Source organism: Mycteria americana, chromosome 7, assembly GCF_035582795.1.
Source record: "Mycteria americana isolate JAX WOST 10 ecotype Jacksonville Zoo and Gardens chromosome 7, USCA_MyAme_1.0, whole genome shotgun sequence".
Taxonomy (NCBI): Eukaryota; Metazoa; Chordata; class Aves; order Ciconiiformes; family Ciconiidae; genus Mycteria; species Mycteria americana.
The window spans coordinates 18,595,257-18,611,498 of record NC_134371.1 but is presented as its reverse complement, the minus strand read 5'-3'; the positions used below and the strand labels follow the sequence as shown (position 1 = coordinate 18,611,498).

The following is a 16,242-nucleotide window of genomic DNA, read 5'->3' as shown; positions in this document are numbered from 1 at the left end:
TGATGTTTCCAGTAGTTTTATTGTTAGTGTTTGCTCTTTGAGCTATCTCTCTAGTTGTTTCCAGGTGAGGAACAGCATACTGCTCATACAGCAAATGTAAATAGGGAATTTTACTTTTTCAAAACATTGTTTTAAAGCCTCCTTATGCTTCTGCATGAAAAGCAAACCCCACATACATGCAATCAGGAACAAGTATTTTGCTCGTACTCCTGATCGGTAACTGCTGTAGTCAGATCCAGAAAATTTTCAGAATTTAACTGGGTGCAATTGAGAGTGATTACTAAAACAAACTCAACTGAGTAATCCTTCAGAGAAGAATGTTAAAGAGACTGTATTGATAAAGCAGAAACTTAAAATTTCCTCTTCAAACAGACACTAGTTTGGGTAAAAGGGAACCCAGTGTATCTTCTAAAAAAATTTGCTGTCCGATTTTTGACATGTTAATAATTGAAACCCTAAAAGTTACTGCTATGCTTAGAAACAAAAACTGTTACATTTAGTGTTTATGCAGACATTTTTATTATGTTCTGTTTAAGAACTGATATACTTTAATCACCTGATAATAAAAGAAGTATTAATTACGTAGTAAAACATTTGATAAAATAAATTGCCTTAGATCCATCAACTTTTTTTTAAATAGTACTGAAGTTTTAACTGAAACTTCATTAAATGAAAATGGTGCCATTAGTACTTTACAGAGGAAAGGAAGAAAAATCCCACTATAACAAAACAACAATTTGGGGGGGGTCTCAAGTGACACACACACACACCTCCTCCCCTTCAAATTGAGAATTTTTCAGGTGATATGAAATTAATAATTCTAAACTGAGAACACTTTATTAGGAGTCAGAAGTCAGTGCTCTGAATTTCTCATTGCCCATAGGTGCCTTTCTGTCTCCACTGACTACATAGGGAACTCCTTCATCCTCGGAATTATGGCTGCGTTAAGTTAGATTCGCAGCATGAGTAGGGTTCTACACAAACTGATGAAATGTAATAAGATAAGTCATCCTCTATTAGCAGCGACCAGGGTTGGATGCTTACACTTGGTTACTGGTGTGTATGCAGTTATGAAGACTGACACTTGTTCCAGAAACTTAATTATACCATCTTGTTGCTTATTACTGTTTTAAATTAGAATACCGTACTAACCTAGAGGTGCTGGAAGGGAAGATGAAAGCTCTGATCTCTTATTAGTCTGAAAACTTTATAAATTGCTTTTCAGTAAGGTGTAGAACAGTATAATTTTAGTCACAAATACAACTTTGAATTTAATTGTTTTGTTTCATATTATTTGCTTGCTTTTTCTTACACACATAATTCACAGGCTGGTTTTGTCACTGTATTCTGGGTTGCAAATTTATACTAGCTGTAATCTAAATTGTATTCTGTGAATATCTGCTAGTTAGAAGTCTGTGGAAGTATTTATCACTAGAGTTAAAATTATCTTTGACTACAGTGATTGAAAACTAATGAAGAAATGTATTTTAAAAATGTGCAAATAGGTTTGGGCTTCCACCAGAACTTGGACTATTGTTAGAGTCCAGATGTGAAGCAAATGACTTTTCCAAGTTAGAAAAACATGAATTAATACTGAAGTGAAAGAAGGATATTTTGACTAATGACTCAAGACATATTTTCTGACACGGTGTGGGATGTCTGTGGGTTCTGAAGAAAGAAATTTTTTTTCCCTTGGAAAGTTTAAAGAACATCTGTGAGCCGCCTCAAATTATCTACAGCCAAATATGAGGAATTGGGGAGGGGTTGTGGTATGTGTGTGTTGTATTTTTTATTTAAACTAAATTCAGTTTCTTTTTTTCAAACTGAACTTTGTGTGAATGCAAGATTATAGCAAAAATAATTCTTTTGTTGATATAACTGTGTTGCTTTTATCAAATGACGGATCTCGGGGCATTGGTCAGTTTCCATCATAGAACTGCTGTTTTAATGTAACAAGGAAGGGAAGAGCTAAGGAGTATGTCACACATGTAAATTTAATCTCCTGTATTACTGTAATCCAGTTCTTCCTGTATGACAGTCTGGTCTTCCTTTGAATTAGCACTATCTTCTAATTTTATATTCGTCACAGTCTTTAAAGTTCTTGCATCAAAGTCACAAATGAAAATACTAAATTGACTGAATCCCTGAGGAACAGGTTGAGTAAGTTCTCCATTTTAATTATTCCTCATTGGTATAACCTATTGTACCCCTTCAGCCAGTTCTGTATCCACCTAAGAATTTCTTTACTAACCCTTTGTATTCTCCATCTTAAATTTTTTCTCTGTGCCTCATACTTTCCTAAAGAATAATCAACAACTGATTCATAAGGCAGTGGTGTTAATCTAGGTAAGGAAAAATGTATCAACATGAATAAAACAATGCATTAACTTCTATTTATGCTTATACTATTGGCCTGCTCTTTCTTACCAAACCTGAGACTTGATGTAATGTTGAGGTCAAAATAATGATTGTTAGTGGCTGATCATTCTTTGGGGGGGAGGAGGCGTGTGGATATAGTTGTGAAGTTTGCTCTCTTTAGCCATAGGATATGGCTGCTAAATAGGTTTTTGGAAGTCTCTGCTAACAGTCTCCATACCAGACTAATTATCTGATATAATTGGATGCATAGAGTTATATATATCCAGCAAGAACAGGGACTTAATACTTAGTGATGCACAGTTGTTAATGGACGTTGTAGTCTAGTGTTCCTCTTAGGATGTCTGACTGAAGCTGAGTTAGTAGCAGAGTTTCCCTTGATACCAGTGCCAGCTAGTTCACCCACTGTTCATTCTTTCTGCTGTAATATCTCTTTGTTTGTACTGGTGCAGCTATTATTTGTGTAGCTATTAGGGGAGCCATATCACAGAATTGACCTAAGTTTAAAAGAAGCCTTTGTTTCATCTTTTTTTGGTCTGAGTTATTGTGTCAATACAATTGAAATGAGCAGTGAAGGTATAAGGAAATTGAGGCTGCTTAGGGCTGCACTACTCCTGAAGGTAATGCTCATGAATTTGTACCTTTAGTGGTGGTACTGACTAGAAGAACCAAGCCCTCAAAATCAAAGCTGAATTTGTTGGCTTTGAAATTTAAAAAAAAAAAGGGGGGGGTGGGGGGAGCTGAAAAACCACAAGCAAATTTTTCAACTGAGAATTCTTAAATTATTTTTCAGTGTAGTGCAAAGGCTAATACTGATCTGTCTGCTTTGAACAAAAGGAACATTTTCATTTGTGAAATTCCTCATAATGAATTTGTGCAGTTAAAGCTCTTGTTTCTAAAAATCCATTCTAGAAACTTGGTATATTAGATTTTCACCTGTGTTCTTTCCCACTTTTTAAGTTAGTTATCAATTCTTCTCTTATTTTTAACTTATTTAATGAACCATTGGTCCTTAAGCATTTCATGGTTTTTCTGTAATTATTTTGGAGGGAAGAGAATAGGGATGATACCTATTCTTCCTGGTATCCTTTTGGGTAGGTAATAATATGAACTGATTGTTCCAAATATAAGCATATTTGTGTTAGTTTAATAAAGTATTGTAACAATACAGTGTGAGAAAGGTACTTTACTGGGAAACAAAACAAAACACCTTTGGGTTTGGTATAACTGTCATCACGGTACTTTTCTGTAGGAAGAAAGCAGGGGCTAAAATTAGTTTCATGAAGCTGAACACCTTTCCTTGGTGATGTTAATACATTGTAAATGAAAGTATTTTAAGTCTGTAAGTTCCAAAATAGCAGGGTTTTTTTGTGGATGCACTTGATTTTCAGAATTCACAACTTGCAATGACACAAATAACATTGTGGTTTTGTTCAGTCTTTTGAAACGTTCCAACTACTGGCTATGATTGCATCAATAAGTACTCCGTAAGTTTAATGGAAGTGTAAATTCCTTGAGTGAAAATACCAACACGTTGTGTGAAATATGTCTAAAATAGAGGAACCCAGAGTCTTTTTATGTAGAGGGCTGTGCAAATGGAGTTAAGTAGGGTGAACTGTAAACACTATATTGGACTTCATTAGATGGAGAAATGCAGTGACCATTTCGGCATGCGGGAGAACATGTTTATTTGAGATTAACATTTCTCTTTTTCACTATTCTGTTTTATAGTTGCTAATGCGTATGGCTTCTTTTTACAGATCTGAATCTTTGAGCATCAAATTTGACATGGAAGTTAGAGCTAAACAAATGTCAGTTTGTGAAGTAATTAATAAGTTTTGGTTTTAATGTAATTTAATCATGTACTGATGAAAAAAGAGAAACATAAAACTTGTGAGTGTCTCAGGAAGTCGTTTGGGGTGGGTAGAGAACCAACTAGAATAATTTCAAGACAGAAAAATAGAATTGAAATTGCAGAAGAGACAACACTTTCTGTGTGTGCACTCAGATTTTTTTTTTCTTTTTTTTGAACATACGTAAGGCATTCTTGTAGTGTTATAGTATGTTCTTGTAATGAAATGGTTGTGGATGGCTTTGATAGATAAGTATAGTGCTGAAGGCCAAGGTCTGGGACTGCAGTAAAAATGTAACATTTTAATGCCTGTCTTCTGTATAAATTACATAAAGTGTTTTTCTATTTTAACTTTCAGTCTTTCTTTTCAGCCCTTATTTTGGGGAAGAATTTTACTTTGAGATTCCAAGAACATTCCAGTGGTTGTCCTTCTACATTTATGATAAAAGTGTTTTACAAAAAGACCTGCGTATAGGTAAGTTCTGGGATACTGTCTACATCTTGCATAACATTTGGTTATTTTCAATATCATTATCTGTAGTATTAAGGATACAATTATTGAAGTGATGCATTTTTCAAAACACAGTGTATAGTGCATTTAAACTAAATGTTCCTTTAAAGTTTCAAAAGCAGGATTTTGTTTCCTTGCTTTATTCTATTATACTAAAATATGTTTGGTTTTTAGGCTAGTAGGACATTTTATAGTCTTATAATTATAGTCTCAATAAATTTTTTTTAAAACTCTATTTGTTTTTTTTTCCACTTCTGTTTCATTGGAATATTTGAATAATTGTCACTACCTGTAGGTCTTTAAAGAATGAATTGTGGAATAATTCCACAATAATTGGAATGTGGAATAATTCTTAAAACTATCTATAATTTTTTTTTCCTCTGTCAGTGCAACCTGTATCTTAGTGACTTGTAAAGCATTTTGCAGCAACTTACGTAGTTTAGGTGAAAAATTACAGGAGGTGGATTCCCTCCTGCCCACTGCATAACGGCTCTATTGCAGCTGCTATTTGGGTATAGTTGCTATAAAGCTCTAACAGTCTGCTGTGGAAGAAGCCTTCACATTACTTGAATTGAGGAAGAAAATAATTTGCACCAGGATGCCAGATAATTTGGTATAACAGCAGCTTTCCAAATAGCAATCGGAAGAGTAAAAGGCATCTACGTTCAGTTTCCTATTTAAACATTCTTCAACACCATTACTGTTCTCTCAAATCTTTATGATGTTATTTCCATCCACAAGTGTGTTCTTTATTTTATCTAATCTTGTTATTAGTGATATCCAAGATAATACATCGTAATTAACTTAATTTAGCTTTATATAAACTATTTTTCTGCTTTGCTTATGTTTCATGTTCCTTGTTTCCATAAGCTTTTCATGTAGCATCATAAGCTTAAAAAAAAACCTAAAAGAAAGAGAGTTTAAACAAAAATCAAACTCCAAATCTATTTAATTATTTGTCCTATTCAGATGAAAGTGATATTTATGCTTATCTCTCCCTGCCTCCCTCCCCCAGGAAAGGTGTCAATCAAAAAAGAAGATTTATGCAACTACACAGGAAAAGAGAACTGGTTTATGCTTCAACCTGTTGATTCTAATTCAGAGGTTCAGGTAACTATTAAATTGCACATTTACATTTTTAAATTTAAATATAGGTAAGTGCATGTAATGGTAGAAGTTTATATTGAGCTGTAGCAGATAGAGGTTAGCATCTGCCTAATTCTTGTGAGACAGTTGCGTCTTTCAGCTTGATTAGAGAATAATGCATATTCTACACTTCTAAACTGGCTGTATTGTTCCTCATGATACTTAAAACTGGCAGAAGATTTGAAGCAACTGTTTGGGAAATGTCTTAACAGTATTTTGATGTCTAAAATCTTTGCAAGAGGAACTATGTACTTGAGACAGGGCAATGATTTAGGAAACTACTGAATCTTTTTTTTTTTTAGTCAATTTTGGTGTTATCTGAAATGATGACTGATTATGTGACATGAAATGGTTAAGGTCTCCAAAACTGGAGGTACCTGTGCTGTGCTCATTTATCTTATTTTGAAATATTTTGCATTCAGTATCAAATAACTTGCACTTCAGAGTTGTATTTTGGTCTGTGGTTCAAGTTCTTCTGACACGATCATTCTAGTAATACGTAAAAATGAGATGGCTCTAGAAGTTGCATCAATTCTCTCTTTGGTTTGAGGAAGAAAACAGAACAGTATTCTTGAGAATTTCTTAGCCTTGTTGCTGTGATAAACAACTTATTAGATTTTAATAGTCTTTTCATATTTGCCTGAGGGCAAAAGTCTTGGATTTGGCAGTGTTTGTATTTTTCTGGTAACTTGGAAGTCCACCTGGGTAGGGAGAATCCTGTCTACTTTTCCAAGAGGTGAATGTGCACAGAATTCTCAAAAAAAACCAAAAAAACCAAAAAAAAACCCCCACCAAACAAAACACCTGATTATCCAGGATTAATCATCTATGAGCCGGAAGTTTAGCATGCAGCTGTTGGCTATGCAGGAGGGCATGTGATTGCTTTACATGAAGACAGATTTTCAAAACATCTGAATACCACTTTCTCTATCTGTTGAAAATCAGTCCTTGTTCAGTTAGGGTAGAATACAATAGCATAGTTCAGTTGGAAGGGACCTACAGATAATCTAGTCCAACTGCAAGTTGTCTCATTCTTCTTTTAATTCTTCCATCTAATCACTCTGAATATTCTAGAAAGTCCTTTCCAGATACAAACTCAAATGCAGTTTCTGCTTTGACTTAAATATTGTCATGCTTGCTATGTTTTTTCTCTGTCACGAAAATGTAGTGAATGAAAGATTACTTTTTGTCATAATACTACATGAGTAAGTATGAAAATTCAGTTGTAATATTCCATTAATAGAATTTAGCAATTTCTTACATATTGGAAATAAAAATTTTTTAATTTTCCATGGCTTTGTAGCTCACAGTGGAATGTAAGCTCTTATTGATACTTTTCTGTGGCTGGGGGATGTGTAAACCACTCTCCCGCGTGACACTTCCATTAAAGGATGACCTTTCCTGCTAAGGCATGCTCCTCATTTTAATCTTTCCTTGAGTTAGGGCATTTGGGTAGGTTTTTTTCCTCTGTCCTGCTTCCTTTTTCAATGAAATTTGTAAGAGCAGAGCTGAGACCAGTTCCCATCTGCCAGATTTGGCTGAAATCTTGTTGGTTTGGATGTGCCATACCATACTGAAATGTATTTCTAGGAGATTCCCAAGATTATTGGTGGGACATGGCTGAAAATAGCAGGCTTTTGCATAGTGTATGTGCAGAAGTACACGAACGTTTATAAAACTAGGTAACAGTTCAGGGAAAAAAAAACCTGTTTTCAGATGTGCTCTTCTTATGGCACCATACGTGTAGTTGACATTTTTTCCTCTAGTTCCTTCCATGTATTTTCCAGAATTTATGATGGGTGCAAGGCAATAGCATGGCTTAGAAGTGTTTTGTGTTCCTTGGCTATATGCAGGACACATTGCAGTTTGCTTCATTGGGGTTTTGGCTTTTTTTTTTTTCCTTAAATCTTCATTCGTTTCAAGAAAACTGTATTTTCTGTGTACTAGTGATCTATTTTTCATACAGGCTAACTTTGGTATAATGAGCAGCCTGTATATCAGGTACATTAGTGGTAGAGGTGCATACTGAATATTGTATTATACAGCTTGTAGATGTACAAAATCCATACCAAGTCATAAGTGCTTTGGCACTGGCTGTTGTCGTCTTTACTAATAAGCATATCTTATATTTTTTTTTTCCTTTACAGTTCATCAGTTCTTATAGTCTGTATGGGAAATTGTCAGCTCTGCCTTGGTAGGACAAATTGAAAGTATCACTGGAAAACATTTGAATTCATTAATAACTTCTACAGTTTCTAGAACGGCTTAAAGTATATTAAATGTAACATTTTCTTTTGTGGAATTACCAAGAATTAAACTTGCTGATTCCTACAAAATAAAACTGAATTGGGGAGATGGGGAAATTAACAGACCAGTCATTTTCTAAAACCACCTTAGTTGTAATAAATTTAGGATTTCTCTAGGGTCACAATCCGCTCCTAATGCAGAAGCTGTAGACCAGTCATTTTCCATTCTGGTTCCACAGCTCTGTGCATACGGGTAGTCTGAAGTGGAGGTGACTCAAAGTTCAGCAGAGTAAAAGCACTATGTGCTTGAGTTAATATAAGGTTTTGGTGGAAGAAAGGTGATGGGTATTCCCTTTCAAGTGTGTATGGGAGGAGACTGGCCTCTCCCTAGCCATTGAAAGGGTGTAAAAATTACTTGGATTTTTAGAAAGCATCTTCTCTGTGTTTTGATCTTAGCTGGTTTTTTGTTTTGTTGCTTGTTACAATATTATGAATGGATATTCATCTTGTTTTCTTAAAACTTTTTCATTTGTCTGCTAGTTCTTGAAAAGTATGCATGAATGTGGGAATACTAAGCAAATAAAGTAGCGTTTGAAAAGTTGAGTGGAACAGACCATATTTGACTGCAGCTAGCGCAAACTTGTTTATATATATATATATAAAATCTTCACGTTTTCTAAAATGCAGATAGCTTCAGCACGCTAATAAAATTCTTAGGATTGTTTGCATCCCCCCTCTTTTTTTTTTTTTTTTTTTTTTCTTAAATCTTCATTTGGCTGGTTTGAAATGAGGTCATATTGTTAAACGTGCCCTTGATCTTTGTTAGGCATAGCAAGAAACATTTTGTAGAGATTTGATCTGTACTTGCAAAATACATTGATAAGGTCAATCTTTCATGCATTTCTAAGGTTTTTGAAGGTAATTTTAACATTCACTGCTCTCTTTCTTATAATTGATAGGATTTATAATTATTGAAGTAAGGTATTCCTAATAGATTCCCTGGTGTTAATGTAGAATGTGAAAATTTGGAAAAAAAGGAGATGGAGCTTCAAGCCAGCTTGTAGATTCCTAGTGGCTCAGATCTCTAACCCTGGGAAAGAAGAAAGGTCTGGGTAAAGTAAACCTTGCGGGGTTATCAGAGTTGAATGGATATTCCTAGTACTATGGAACTGTCGGCCATTACATACCGCTAGGAGCTCAGTGTGGTAGACAGTAAGATGTAGTACATTTCAGCAACGTGGTATATGTTTGCCCTAATTTAGAATGGGAAAGCTGGAAAAAAGCCCATGGAAGCTGATAGAACCTGTATCTGCTATGGAGAGACGTTTTTGCAGTAAGCACACAGAATTAACAGTTTGAGTGGTACTAAACGTGGGAATATTATGTATTTTGTGGACTATTCTAGAGCCCCAGTTTTACTTTCCATATGCCACAAGGATTTTAGTTTACCGAAGTTGCTTCTGAGTAGATAACCTGGGTTATTTTAGGGTTGTGTTTTTTGGTTTTTTTTTTTTTTTTAATTAAAGTTCTCTAATTATTGGCTTAGAATTTTTTTCTTCCACTTACATGTTGACATAGTTTGTATGGCATAAAGATGATCTTTCTTATTCTTACAAATTCAATAGTTCAGTTGTGATATTTGTTCCATTGAGTTGAGGGAAGTGGAAGGAAGAGGACACAGAGTTCAAGAGAAATACTGTAATCTAGAGTTTCTGACATTGAGGGAGGAACTGGAAAATAACTTGGCATTTCTAACTCTGTTTAAACCCCACCACCACCCTCAGTAACTTTCCCAAGCGTAGACTACCCTTCAGACAAAAGAGTATGCATCTCCTCCTCTTGAATTTAAAGGAGAGAAGGTTTTATGAAGGAAGCTAACCCTGTCAAAAGTTACTTTGTGGTACACTTGGAACAGTAGTGTGATTCTGTATATGGAATGTGGGCACAGTATATGAGTGCCTATTGGTGTAAGTATTTAAAATACAGTTGCTAGCCCAGTTTCCACTTAAGAGCTTTAGAAAACTAGAAAACTTGTATTTATTATAGATACTTGTAATATTTCATAATATGGAAATGATCAAAATATCGAAACTGTGGGGAGGAAAAAACTTAAAATACAGTGTTAAAATGCAGTAGCAATTCTGAAAACAAAACTGTCTAACTAAATAGTTTTTGTAGTTCTGAAATTTAGGTTGGTGATTTGGATGCTCTGGTTTTGGCTCCTTTGTTACTATGTGAATCTTGGCCACATAATGAACAGCTCCATCTTCCTCTAGTCAGTATCTGAGAATAGTTAATCCATTTGTAAAGTTAAAATGGTACCTACCTGCCTTTGAGCAACCCTGAGATCTACAGATGAAAAGTACGTTCACGTAAAGTGCACTGCTCATTTATTGTATAAGAATGGGTGATTTCTCTTTTATGTTTTGAACTAAAACCAATTTGTACAACCACGTTTAAAACCCAGTTGCCTATCATGTCAGAAGTTCTGATATAGATCTGCAGATTGGCTGCTTTAGGAAACCATTGTGCTGCTCTCAACAACAAAACAACAAAAATGTACCCAAAACTCTCCATACATGTCAGGGAAATATTTACTTAGAGCCATGTTACTGTAGCCATCATGATGCTGAGTTTTGAACAAACTACATCTACAGGTAGTTCTCAGGAGCAGTAAACTTTTTATTTTACTCCTACTCAGTGTAGAACAGTGTAGATCAGTGTAGAACACATGATTTGTGTTTCTTTTCTTTAAAAAGCAAAAGGAAGATGTTTAGGCCATTCACAAGGTCTGCCTACTAAAACTAGTTAAGTCAGCTATTACAATAAATACCACCAATGTTGTCTTTTTGTCATTCAAAAACTTTGCCTTGTAAGGCTGTTGGCATGCTTCTCAGTATCCTGTTTTTATCCTGTAAATCTATTTTTGTAATTGAGTTTCTCTGCTTGACATATTTTCTGAATGTACCTGTGTTCCAATCCATGTAGTAACAGTTTGCAAAACACTTGGCAGGCATCCCAAAATAATTACGTTTAAAACTTCCTTATAAAAGAAACTTCACTTCCCCTCCCATGTGACGTACGGAGAGAGAAACACAGCCTTTGCCCCAGGGGATTTACAATAAAAGCATTTCAGTTTTATGTCAAAACATAAGTGCTATAGAAACATGTGCAAGGTCAGCTAAGGGTTTTACTTCCATTTTAGTGTTGTACAGCAAAACTGTAGTTCAAATTATAGCTTGCTTTCTTTGCCACACTTTAAAATTAAAATCACTTTCCAGGTCCCTTCCCTAAGAATCATAATTGTGGACAGACCAGTGTCATCTGATGTTCCATTTAGCAAATAGACAAATTCCAAAAATACAAAGGAGAACAGGGTTTAGAGGAAAGACTGTGTCAGTGTCTGGTTATCTTAGATGTGAAAGCCAGCACAAATAGCCAGGCACTGAAAGGAGTAGCAGCATTGTTTAGGGAGTAGATGTTTGGAACGAGGTTATAGTACCAAATTTTGTCATCCCAAGAAAGTTGCATATCATGGTTTGGAGTTTTTGGGAGCCTTTTATTGAAAGGGTAGAGCAGGCTGGCCCTTGCTGAGTTCTGAAGTTAATCCGTGCTGTGCCATCATTTATGGATTCTTTTTCTTAATACATTCTACCATATCAGAAAAAGAAAAAGAGGAAGCCAAGTTTAGCAGTTATTGCCACCTCTTCCTCTCCTTTGGTTGTGTTTACTGTTCCATGAGTACATCAGCAGACTTCATGAGATAGTTGAAAGCTGCACTGGGATGCATAGTAAGTTTCTAAATGATCTTCAGTCTGGTGGGATGAAGAGGATTTCACAGCTGGATATTAAATGTTGCTGGTTATGGCTACTGCATAGTATTCTGCTTTTCTAAATATACCTGACTGCCTTCAGAGTCCAGGGTCATTTTGGAACTTTCTCCTGAAATGCTCATAAAGTCACTAGTCTGTTTGTTCAAGGGTTCATCCCATGCTTAGAACAAAAGAGATGAGAGGGACTTTTGCTCTTGGTACTTCCTCATGCTGGAAGAAACTTTTGTGTGTGTTAAATCTGCGGAGGCTTGACCAATTCATGTGCTGTCTGCAGTCGAGGATGATGCTTCTCTTTATCATTGTCTCTCAAAGTTCAAATGCATTCATCATACTCTACTTGCAGGATACGTGCTTTAGAATAGATGTGTGCTTGAAGTGGATATATTGGAATTACCTTAAATAGCTTCTAACTGTAAACTATATTATTGTTCTAATTACTACTTTTAAAATAAAGGCTTTAAAAACTATTTGTGTTTCTCTCTTGTTTTTTTTCAGGGAAAAGTTCACCTTGAATTAAAACTGAATGAACTGATAACAGATAATGGATCTGTGTGCCAGCAACTAGTAGTACAGTAAGAAAATACGTTAATCCTTGAATATTTAGTTGTTTGTCAGAACAGTATGTGATTTGTCTCTCAGTACTGAATGTCTGCACATCCTGGTACCAATAATATTTTTGTCTTTATATGACTTTCCTTGGAGCCTACCTTGCTGAGGGAATGGGTATATGCTTAGGGAACTCCTCAGAAGTTTTTCACAACTGCTCATCTCTGTTGCTCCCTAAGCACTCACTTTTATTAGGACTCAGCATGGCTATCTGGTATCATTATAGTTCAGTGTCTTGTAATTCCGATTGAATTGGTCTGGTGAGAAAGCTAGGAATGCCCACTGCAGCTGAAAGCCAGAACTTGCAGGACTGCTTTTACTGACAGAATTGAGCTGCTAGCGGTGGTGTTGAGAACAGTGTGAAACTGTTTCAGGAGTAATATTTTGGTTTGGTATGTGAAAATCCACTTTTAGTTTTGCTTCAGAATTACTTTCTCATGGTTAACCATGATAAGGAACGTTTATAGAAAAACAAAGTACAGGAGTTGCTGTTTTGGAGCACATTTCAGAAAAATTTCTTAGCATCTACTTAAGGAGATTTCACTCCCAAACTTCATTTTGACTTCAAAGCATAAAGATGTTACAGCATGTCAAAGAGCCTCATAGAAACAGTAAATTTTTGGTATATGTTATTTCAAAAAAGACAAATCTCACCAATATTAAAGAAAAAGCACAAAATGAGGCATATTGGAAGATACTAACCAGTCTGTGCTCTTGTATTTTTACTCTTAGCGCTGTGTTTGATAATGATCCTATGTGATAGTTTTGGGAGTCTCAAATACAGATTACAGATGTTAGTCACAGAAGACCAAAGTTCCATATGTACTCGTCATTCTGTTTCTTTTTATTCATTATTAAACAATACATTTAAGACCATAAGTTGATAAGAAGCTAATGGAAATACAGCTATACAAAAATGTTTTGACACTTTCATAGAAAGTTTGTCTGATAAGGGCATACTAGAAGATATTGGTCTCTCTAGAAACTAATCCTATCCTTTATTTTGGAAGAAGTCTGACAGCCTTCTATGTTACTTGCCTCTGGGAGACTGTTTGCTTTCATTGAAAAGACCAGTGGAAACCAGTGACTTGCAGAGACTCAGTGTTCTCTTGTGACTCTTCTTTATGTTCTCAGCATGAGTAAGGTTCAGGAGAACAAGCCAGTCTTAGTGCAGTTTTTTATTTTTAGTGCTTCAGAAAGAAATAAAGGCTTTTCTGCACTTGTCTCCTAACAGGTTGTGGGATAGGCCATGTGAAGAAAAGGGTACAGACAAGGGGGTTATAAAGACTAAGGGAAAATTAAGATTAAAAACTCAAAATGTAGTAAGATTCTTTAATTTTGTTTTCCAACATTGTTCACTAACTTATATATTTATTCAGGGAGTCAGTTTTGGTGTGGTTTTTTTTTTTTTTTAAATCTTTGAGAATTTAGTACAAAAGAATGGGTTGTGTTGCGAAACTGTGGGGGGAGGAAATGGTGTGTGGTCTTCCGTTTGTCTTGGTGACTTGATGTTCAGATCAGCTCCAGGGAGCAGGGGGAGACCATTACACTGTTTGCTAATGTAATTTTCATTATGAAGTTTAAATTACATTCTTTCTGTCTTAGTCAACTATCTAAACCAAGATGAGAAGTTTAGTTGGAGCAGACCTAGCAAAATAGTATCTTTGCTTTTCTGTTACTTAGTATGAAAAGGGAAGCTAGTTCTGTGATAGAACTAAGCCAGTGAAATTAGTAACGCTTTAGTGGCTATCGTAGGCCGATAATTCAGGTAAGATATGGAAACTTGCTGTACATCAATGTATATTTATATCTTAAAGATAATTCTGAATATGTTTCTACTTGTATAGCAGGTGGCAGCTTGGTTCATTGGGAGTCTTGCAGCTCTTATTTTTGTATCCCACTTGCAGCACAAGGCAGAATTAGAACAGCTTTTCCCCCATGGATTATTCACCACCAAAAGCTGGCTGGAGTTTTATGACTTTGTGTCTTATTCCCAACTTAACTTCCTGATAGATATAATTTTTTAACTTAATTTTTTATATATATATGCACTTTAAGTTAATTTTTTATTTTTAAAAACATGTTTGAATTTTTAATACGATGAGGAAAAGTTGCTTTAGAAAGTTACTGTTGCAGATTGCAGTTTTCAGTAGGAAGTGGGTTACTCACTGTGCCCTCTCGTAGGATCTCTTTATGACAGAGATAAATGATCAAAAGGAAGCCAGGGTTCTCTCGTGGTTGCTGTACTCGCCCACTCACTGACACGTGGGAGAGGATTGTGCGTTAAACACTGCAGTATTACATCAGTACTTTTGTCTTCCTCTGAGATTATGAAGTGCACTAGAGTTCCTTAAACTAAAAATGTTTAGTAGTATTTTATCACACATGCTGGTAGCCTTGAAATAATTGGCTGTATAAGTAATATATTGTATATAAATGTATTTTTGGATGTGCATGTGAGAGTATGAGAAATAAGAAATCACTGGATATAGGAGTATAGAAATGGATATGAGGGCATCTTTGAGACCCTTTTGATCTTAAAGCATGAGGAACTTACAGAAAATACATGTGAGATTCTTTAATGGAAAACTTAAACTCTTTAAACATCTGCTTATTTTGTAAATTTCTGAGGATAGTTAATCAGTGATGCACTTATTGCTGTGTTTTGTTAGTCACCAGGCCCTGAGAAGTCATTGTATTAGTAACTCTTTAAAAAAGCTGAAAGATAGGAAGTAGCAGAGCTGTGACTGAGTAAAAAAAGACAAAGAGTGGGCATATATGTGTGTTTCTGCCCCTGCCTTTTCTTGATCTGTCCAAAACTGAAAAAGTATTGGCCAAAGAAAAAAAAAATTGTGGAAAAAATAATTCTTAAAATATGGGCTATAATACTTGCCTTTCAGAGCAGTGTTTTACTTCATGTCCAGATTAGTGGTCTCTCAATGTAATGAGACAGGGAAGCTTTTAAACTTTCAACAGTTAAATTTTTTTGTAGGATAAGAGAATTCTAGATACTTGTGCTGGCTTCTGTGCATAGGTAAGTTTCTGATGGATTTCCACCATGTATTCACTGAGAGTCCAGAAGCTCTACAAAGATGAAAAATAGTAGCTGCAACTTTCACAGCACAAGATTAAGGATTGTGTTAAGTGCACAGACAATAGAAAGTAATTCAAGGGCTATGATTCTGAGCACTGTCTGGAGTCCCCTATCTTTTTGTTTGTGGCTGAACCAAAGCGATAGGATTAGACCTGACTAGGAGATGGATTCATATTATTTTGGTTCTGTAGACATGGTTGTAGAAGCTTTTTTTGCTGGTCTTCTAGATGAGTTTTATGATGAGGATTCATTTAAAACCTGAAGGTAATTCCAGCAGGAAGCAGTTTTTGAAAGTTAAGGATTTGGTCAACAGAGAGCTGCTGATGATATTAGCCTCTTACAGCCAATGCGGGACAGAGGAAGGCTTAATTTCTCATGCTAGTATGTATAGTAAAACTATTTTTTCCAAACAAGAAGTTGTTGGGAAAAGAACATGTGGTTTTAGAAAGATAAGTGTTGCTGTGTATGACAAAGGGATGGTTAGTTGTTGTATAACAAAACCAGGAATGCAATTCCTCATGTTTCTTTCTTTGGTCCTCTATCCCCCTGCCCGCCCCCTTCTGGTTTTGTTTTTAATT

General features: G+C 35.4%; 1 protein-coding gene across 2 annotated transcripts in view; it reads left to right on the top strand.

The window, feature by feature from the left end:
* Positions 1-16,242, top strand: part of RASA2 (RAS p21 protein activator 2) — a 50,058-nt gene that overhangs the window by 7,898 nt on the left and 25,918 nt on the right. For both annotated transcript variants that reach the window (XM_075507258.1, XM_075507257.1), the window contains exons 3-5: positions 4,600-4,703; positions 5,755-5,849; positions 12,460-12,536. In XM_075507258.1, the coding sequence (XP_075363373.1) occupies positions 4,600-4,703; positions 5,755-5,849; positions 12,460-12,536 (276 nt within the window). The remainder of the gene's footprint in view (positions 1-4,599; positions 4,704-5,754; positions 5,850-12,459; positions 12,537-16,242) is intronic.